Here is an 8967-nt window from a genome sequence, read left to right on the forward strand (position 1 = left end):
CCAAATATTAATATTTTAACTTTTCACAAATCAAAAGTTTAAAAACATAACTTTTGAAATTCTCCTACCCGATCCTTAATCAATTACCATACTTAAGGAGTCGCTACTCGCTGTTGATATTTTATCAGAAAATTCTTACTGTACACACAAATTTATCACTTCATTTTTTAACTTGCAAATAAAAGTGATAGATTCCATAAATGAATGAAAATATCTATAATAAAATTGAGATTCATCATTTTTATATACATATATACCACAAAAAATTGATCATATAAACGTGTGTATAACAATATTTGACTATTAGTTCGTCTTGTCGGGTGACAAACAGGTCGGGTGAACAGAGTGTGCAGAGGATATGGGGGACTTGGATCTGGGGTGCGTCGAAACGCGACTGGACTTCTTGGGTTGATGTCGGTGGGTGAGTGAAATAGCTACACAACCTCCCGAGTTGTTGCGGTGCAGTGGAGGGGAGCCACCTGCAAAAGGGACTCTGACGCCCAAGTCAAAATCCATACAAGGTGACAGTAAAAGTGAGGGGATAGTGACATACTGTGGGGAGGGGTAGGGCCCTCCCCTTATATATTCCATGCCTAGGATGGGTCCCACAGGGGCAGACCCACCTTCCAGGAAATTTTCCCTCCCAGCTGTCATGTGCTTTGCTGGAGGGAAGAGAGGTATCTGGATGCTCCCTTTGGTTCGGGTGTCATGCGCCTGCCGGGTCGGCCGCCTGGGTCGGGGCATTGCGTCAGTTGGGCCGAGACGGAACAGTGTCCCCAACACACCAGCGAGGGTCGCAAGCGTCGTCGATGGCACGTTCCTAGTCACCTTTGGTTGCTTCGTCGCTTGGTCGGCCGCTCGTGATAGGGACGTGCCCCCTACGCGTGAGTGGGCTTCATAGCCTCGAAGGAACGCCCTTTGTCTCCTCATTCTTTGCGCTGAGCATTTAATGCTCTTAATTGCTGATTTTAACCCTAAGTGAAATTTCCGTTATACCCTTACCTTTCGCGCTTCTAGGCGTCAATTACTGTTTGGTTTCCTTAGGCCCTTACGTTTTAGTTTCCCACTCCCAAATCATTACCACGCCTCCTTCATTTCCTTTTCGCATTCTTCATTTCCTTTTAGCATTCTCTGAAGTCCTTCGCCCCCGTCACATCCAAACTCCCTCGAGATTCCTCAGCTCCTTTCAATCATCATCCTTATTCTGGTAAGTTTCCTCTTTCTTCTCTGCTTCATAGTTTCATTTTGCGCTTACACTGCTTTTCCTTGGTTTGGTTTCGTGCATATATTGTGTATTTATTGGATTGCATGCTTGAATTGTGCCAACATTAGGTAGATACTAGGAGAGGTTACCATTTTAAGTTTCAGGTTTTTAGGCTTTTAGCCTTCACTTGACTGTGGATTTAGCTTTTGTTTAACTGTAGATAGGCAAACTGTAGTATCTGGTGTTAGTCCCGATTTTCCAACCTCATAGTCTGACTCTGAGTGGTACCCCACTGTAGGTATGGCCCAACGTCCCATTGCCAGGGTTCCTATCGCGAGAGCTCCTGTAGAATAGTACGCCTGGGTGACCTCGGATGTGAAGGACACCCCCTCCCAGATAACCTTAGAGGAACTCAAGTAATTCCATCAAGCGGATTACCTTTGTGGGGGAGGTCCCGAGGAAGCCAACTATGAGGTGTTCATTCCTACTGACTAGGAACGGATATGCCATTTGAACCTACACACCCCCGGATCGCCGATTGGATCTGGATGTACAAAGCGATGCTCACCAACTTGGGGATTCACATTTCCTTTTCCCCTTTCAAATGGCGCTGCTAAACCAATGTGATGTGGTGCCATCTCAACTACATCCAAACAACTGGGCCTCTATCCACTGTTTTGAGATGGTTTGCGAGTATCTAGAGTTACCAGCCTCTGTGGAGGTATTCTTATTTCTCTTTGTCTTAACAAATCCTTTTAAAGAGGGAAGAGCTAAGAAGGGATTCATGTCATTTCGTTCAGCCCAAGGTCGGAGGATCTTTGACTTGTTCGAGGATTCCTACCGTGGCTTCAAGGATAAATACTTCAAGGTTCGCCCCGCCGCAGGTCGGCATCCCTTCTGGCTAACTCTAGAGGGGGAACGCCGCATCCCGACCTACTAGAGCTTTCGGGCGGGGGCTAATGCATTCACGAAGGTGACGTACAAAGGGTTGTCACTAGAAAATAAAAATATTGCCGACGTGCGGTTGCCTGTGTTCGGTAAGAACCACATTAATCCCCACATCTTGATGGGGACCCCGAGATGGGCAAAGCTATATTTGTGAGTCATCGGGTGGTCTTTGGCCCTCATCTTCTCTAGTTCATTTTCGTTTTACCATGATTTTAACTGGTTGTTTGTTTTGTTTTTTGTCTTTGCAGTATCCATGGTTGCCGACCAAGTTGGTCTCGATGATTTGATGTCCAAATTCCTTCTTGGAGACGACGAGAACAGCTCCACCACTCCTCCCGTCGATCCCCCGTCTGCTCCTGGTCCTGAGGTTCAGTCCTGCCCTCCCCAGGGGGAATTTGCTGGAACCAGTACTAACCCGGTTCCTTAGGCGGAAGAAGCCTCGGGGGAGGGGGCGGGTCCAGAAGTCACCATCATCGAAAACCCCAGGAAGAGGAAGCCGACTTCTTCCCCAGAAGGAGCGCTCACTGTCATGGAGAAGAATTTTGATACCAGCTACTTCAGTGACATCTAGCTTCTTCGGGGACGGAGGAGTTCTTCGATGATGGGGAACTTGCCTCCCAGGACAAGTGGGTGTATCGCACTCTGCTCCAGGCTGTCGTGATAGCGAGGAAGGCGGAGTCCTTTTTGGCTGGCGCCCGGGGCCTGGAGGGCAAGCTTCAGGGACCCATTAAGTCTATAGAGAAGATGAAGGCGGAGGTGACCACCTTGAAGGCCCAACTAGCCACTTCAGAGGAGAAGTTGATGGCCTCTGATGTGGCAGTCGCCTGGCTTTTCGAGCGCGAGCTCGCCCTGGAAGGCCAGGTTTCTGCTGCGCAAGCTCGAGTGGCCGAGCTAGAGAAGGAACTGGCTGCTTCGGTGGCCTCGGCTGATGCTGCCAAGGCCGAGGTTGTTGCTCTGAAGAAGAAGAATAAAGAGACCGTGAAGGAGGCTAGGGATGCCATCATGGCTACCGACAAAGTGATTAAGGCCCAGGTGAAGCTCTTGGCTCCCGAATTTGATGTGTCCGATGAGAGAACTTTTGCGTGGTCTAGAAATTTGCGGATAAATCCTCGTTACAAGTATAGTTTATAAACCTTCAAAAGTCCTTTCATATAAACGTTTTGGTTGTCACAAGTAACAAACCCCTTTTAAATTGATAACCGAGTATTTAAACCTCGGGTCGTCTTCTCAAGGAATTGCAGGGAGGTATGTTCTTATTATTGGTTATGAGTCTTGTAAATTAGGGGTTTTAGAAAGTAAGGAAGCAGTATGTTGAATGATAAGAAAAATAAAATAATAATAATAAAATAAACTCTTGGCAAGGTATTATAACTAGAAGTCCTATCCTAGTTATCCTTATCAATTGTGATGAAAATTGGATTTTTCTCCCACTTTGTTAACCTCTAACTATGAAGGTAAGTTAAGTGGATGAATTAATTTTTGGATTCCTCAGGTCCTAGTCTTTCCTTGGAAAAGGCTAGAGTTATTAGAACTCGAATTAATTCTTGAAGAATTCCAATTTTCAGTCAACAATGAGTTTGATAACTCAAGTGTCTCCAATGACTCAACCAAAGCCAAAAGGGAAAAATTCAAATTATTTATATAATAAATAAAAGAAACAAATCATAAATTTGAAAATACCTCAATTAGCACTAATAAAGATATCAAATGTAACATGGAAGAGTTCATAAATTAAATTAGGAAAATAAATAAAAAGAACATTGAACCTGGGATTGAGAGTCACTCCTAAAACTAAGAGAAATCCTAAATCCTAATCCTAAGAGAGAGGAGAGAACCTCTCTCTCTAAAAACTACATCTACTCCTAAAATTGTGAATTGTGAAAGCTTATTCATGTATAGATGCATTTCCCCACTTTATAGCCTCTAATCTGTATTTTCTGGGCCGCAAACTGGGTCGAAAACAGCCCAGAGATTGCTAGAGAAGAAATCTGCCACGCTGGTTTTTCGCCACTGCGACGCGTCCGCATGGATCACGCGATCGCGTCACCTAGAGTCAGGGCAACTATGGCATATTATATATCAAATCGAAGCCCCAAACGTTAGCTTTTCAACGCAACTAAAACCGCGTCATTTGGACCTCTGTAGCTAAAGTTATAGCCGTTTGAGTGCGAAGAGGTCAGGCTGGACAGCTTAGCAATTTCTCCAATTTCTTGTATTCCTTCCACTTTTGCATGCTTCCTTTCCATCCTCTGAGCCATTCCTGCCCTGTAATATCTGAAATCACTTAACACACATATCAAGGCATCTAATGGTAATAAGAGAGGATTTAAACATAGGGAACTTAAGGCCAAAGAATCATGTTTTCAATCAAAGCACATAATTAGGAAGGCAAATGTAAAACCATGCAAATAGTATGAATAAGTGGGTAAAGAGTTGATAAAAACCACTCAATTGAGCACAAGATAAACCATAAAATAGTGGTTTATCAGTCTGCTATTGGTGCCTTCAAGACCATCAAGGACGGGAAGATTGTCAACCTCTCCAGGAAATGAGTTATTTGTACTTTTAGATCTTTGTTTTTTGCTTGGTAGCTTGTAAGACAACTTTTGCCGTTCTACCGTTTTGACTTTTTCAAGCCGATTTGGGGCTTTTATGTGTAATTATTTGTCTTTGAAACAATGTCATGACAAAAAAGGAAGTCAAGTTGTGCCTTTTTCGCTTAAGCATCTGAATTCTGGCCTTATTATGTAGCCATTTATCGTAGCATTTGCGACTTTGATGGTTCCCAGGGTGATCAGTCCCAGGATGCCGTATTCTTATCAAATTGGTTAATTAACAAGTCCTTAATTTAAACAGTGCATTAAAATATTATTTTGGAAATGAGAAAGGAACAGTTAGTGTAACGTGAACATAATTGTATCATGATAAATTGCGATTCATGTAAACAACCAATGGGAAGACAGTGTGGACATAAAACAAAATGTGCCTTACTAAACTGGGATGCCGTCTGTCCGCGGGGTATGTCTCAGCTTCTAGGAGTAGAACCTCCTTAGGTTTCTCACGTTCCACGTTCTAGGAACTTCCTTGCCGCCTAGTCGTTCCAGCTTATAGGCTCCGTTGCCGACTACTTCCTTTATCCTGTATGGACCTTCCCAGTTTGCTGCTAACTTCCCTTCCCCTGGTGTCGGCATCCCCACATCGTTACATCGTAAGACTAGGTCGTTTGGCTCAAAATTTCTTTTTAGCACTTGGGCGTTGTAACGTGGGGCTATTCTTTGTTTCAACGCCGTTTCTGACAAGTGGGTTATCTCTCTAGTTTCATCTACTAAGTCCTTCTCCACGGCTTCCTCGACTCCTCCCAAGAGTAGTCGTGGGCTCGGTTCCCCAATTTCTACAGGTATTATCACGTTGACCCTGTAAGTGAGTCGGAAGGGCATCTCCCCGGTGGAGGATTGCTGTGTTGTGCGATAGGACCATAGGACCGAAGCTAGTTCGTCTGCCGAGGCTCCTTTCTTTTGGCAAAGTCGCTTTTTAAGACCTTGTAGGATGACCTTGTTTGCTGCTTCGACTTGGCCGTTGGTTTGGAGGTGTTCGACAGATGAGAACTTCTGCTTTATCCCTAAGCCGGCAAGGAATTCTCCGAACTTTTTGTTGGCAAACTGTGTTCCGTTGTCCGAGAAGACAACCTCAGGAACTCCGAATCTGGAGATTACTTGCCTCCACATAAACTTTCGGCAATTCGCCGAGGATATGCTGGCCAACGGCTCGGCCTCCACCAACTTGGTGTAAAAGTCGATGGCCACAATTAGGTACTTGACCTGTCCAGGTCCAACTGGAAAAGGCCCCAGCAGCTCGACATCCCACTCGGAGAATGGCCGAGAGGCCATCAGCAGGCTCAACTCCACCGCTGGCGCTTTGTGAAAGTTGGCATTTTCCTGGCATTTCCTGCCTTTCTTTACAAACTCTTGGGAATCCGACATCATTGAGGGCCAATAGTAGCCGGCCTTGAAAAGCTTCTGAGCTAAGGCCTTATATGGTGGCCGCAACACCCTTCGTGGAGTTTGCTTAACACATAGTCCGTTTAGTCGGGGCGTAGGAACTTCAACAGGGGTAGGCTCAGCCCTTTTTTTGAACAGCTGGCCTTGTATAATTGTATACTTGGCCGCCTCTTTTCTCAGCGCTTTGTTGTCATCAAGGAGCTTACCGTTTTCCAGGAAGTCGGTTATCGGATCCATCCATGAGAAAATGTCGGCTGCTTGGGTTATATGTAAAGTGACCGTTGGTTCCTTCACTAATCCCTGTATTAGAGATCGGTTCCCCGCGCTTGGCTTCGTGCTTGCTAGCTTTGATAGGAGGTCAGCTTGAGTATTCCTCTCCCTTGGAACGTGTTGCACTGCGACTTCGTCGAATTCTTTGCTCAGCTTTTTTACCTTTTCCAAGTATTTTTGCAGTAGGAAATCCCGAGCTTGATACGTCCCGTTTATCTGGGATGTGACTACCTGAGAGTCACTGCACACCTCCACTTTGGTCACCCCGACTTCCCTGGCTAAGAACAGGCCATCAATGAGGGCTTCATACTCTTCTTGGTTATTGGACACCGGAAACTCGAATTTGATTGATTTCTCGTATACCAATTCGGTTGGGCTTTCTAGGATGATCCCCACTCCCCCAAACGTTTGGTTGGAAGCTCCGTCCACATGGAGTTTTCACCATGTGCTCAGTGTTTTCGGGAGGGTTTTTCGTTACTTCTACTAGGAAATCGGCCATCGCCTGGGCCTTGATTGCATGTCTCGGCTCGTACTGCAAGTCATACTGAGATAGTTCGATTGCCCAAGTCATCATCCTTCCCACCAGGTCGGGCTTTTGTAAGACTTGACGGATCGCTTGATCCGTTCTGACGATTACCTGGTGTCCCTGGAAGTATTGTCGCAACCTTCGGGACGAGGTCAGGAGCGCATATGCCAACTTTTCCAGTTTACTGTATCTCAACTCTGCCCCTTGCAACTCCTTGCTCACAAAGTAGACCGGTTGTTGGATTTTTCCCTCTTCCCGTACCATGACTATCGCCAAGGCCTCGTCGGTTACTGCCAAGTATAAGAACAGCATCTCACCATCCCTGGGTTTGCCGAGGACCGGGGGTGCCGAGATTATGCTCTTGAAGTGGTTGAAGGCTTCCTCGCACGCTGGGGTCCATTTGAAAACTATCCCTTTTTTCATTAAGTTAAAGAACGGAAGGGCTTTGGCAGCCGACGCACCGAGAAATTGGGATAGTGCCGTGAGTCTTCCTGCCAGTCTCTGCACATCCTTAACACATCCCGGGCTCTCGTCTTTCGCAAGATTACTTCGCATTTCTCTGGGTAATCTTCGACTCCCCGCTGGGTTATCATGAAACCCAAGAACTTCCCGACTTCCATGGCAAAGGCACACTTGAGAGGATTAAGCCACATCTTGTGCCGTCGGAGGGACGCGAACACAGTCTCTAGGTCACTGATGAGGTCTTCTGACTGGGTGGTCTTCACCAGGATGTCGTCGACGTATACTTCTACCGACCTCCCGATAAGATTGCTAAAAACCTTATTCATCAGCCTTTGATAAGTAGCTCCTGTGTTTTTTAGTCCAAACGGCATCACCTTATAGTAGTATGTGCCCCTTGGCGTTATAAACGCCGTTTTCTCCTCATCTGACCGGTGCATCGGTATCTGGTTGTAGACAGAGTATGCATCCATAAAACTCAGAAAATGATACCCTGCAATTGCGTCCACCAGAGCATCAATGTTAGGAAGGGGGAAGGAGTCCTTAAGGCATGCCTTGTTGAGGTCGGAGTACTCTACACACATCATCCACTTTCCGTTGGCCTTCTTAACCAAGACTACGTTTGACAGCCAGGTCGAGTAGTCCAGTTCTCAGATGAACCCCACTTCTAGCAAGCTTGCCGTTTGTTTGGCCACCTCGTCGGCTCTCTCCTGGGACATCTTTTTTCTTCTTTGTGCTACGGGCTTGGCCTCTGCCTTCACAGCTAGGTGGTGTGACATGAAATGGGGGTCAATTCCCGGCATGTCGGCTAGTGTCCAGGTGAACAGATCACTGTTTGCTCGAATTATCTCCACCAATGGCTCTTTCAAGTTGTGGGGGAGGTTTTTGTTCATAAAGGAGAACTTGTCCTCCGAGTCGCCAACCCAAAACTTCTCAAGGTCTCCTTTAGGTTCTAGTCTCAGCTTGTTGTCGACCCTAGCATCCAGATCAGCTAAGAAAACCCCGGATGCCTCCTTTGACTTCTTCCTTAGGGAGAGGCTGGCATTGTAGCATGCGACCGCCATTTCCATATCTCCCATGATGGATCCCACCGACACATCGTCAGCCACGAACTTCATCATCAGTATCTTGGTACATATTACCGCTCTGAACTCGTTGATTATTTTTCTTCCCAAGATAAGGTTTTAGGTTGTGGAGTCCCTTAGAACAACGAACTCCGCCATTAGCGACCTCTTTCCTTGACCTACTCCTATGGAGACCAGGAGGGAGATTATTCCATCAGGCTTGATAAAGTTATCTTTCAAGCTGACCACCCCGTACCGATGAGTTTTTAGGTCGGCTTCTTAGAGGCCCAGAGCGTCAAACATATTTCGGAACATGATGTTCGAGTCGGCTCCGGTGTCAACGAGAATTTGCCTGACCAAACCAGTTCTCACTTTTGCTGTGATTACCATAGGGGGTTCTCCGGTACGTCGTGGAACCATTGGTCCTCTGGTCCGAATGATATTGTTGGGGCTCTCTTGGAGGAAGTCGCATGACTAGATGATGACACGCCCAAGATT

At 46.2% G+C, this 8967-nt stretch overlaps 1 protein-coding gene across 1 annotated transcript; it reads right to left on the reverse strand.

The window, feature by feature from the left end:
* On the reverse strand, window positions 5185-6387 carry LOC107615594. The gene has a single exon (XM_016317646.1). The coding sequence runs from the start codon at window positions 6385-6387 to the stop codon at window positions 5185-5187; it is 1203 nt and encodes a 400-aa protein (XP_016173132.1).

The sequence above is a fragment of the Arachis ipaensis genome, chromosome B09 (assembly GCF_000816755.2).
Source record: "Arachis ipaensis cultivar K30076 chromosome B09, Araip1.1, whole genome shotgun sequence".
Taxonomy (NCBI): Eukaryota; Viridiplantae; Streptophyta; class Magnoliopsida; order Fabales; family Fabaceae; genus Arachis; species Arachis ipaensis.

Excerpts from the sequence above, each read along its gene's own strand:
- LOC107615594 (XM_016317646.1), bottom strand. The coding sequence starts at position 6,387 with ATGGATCCGATAACCGACTTCCTGGAAAACGGTAAGCTCCTTGATGAC.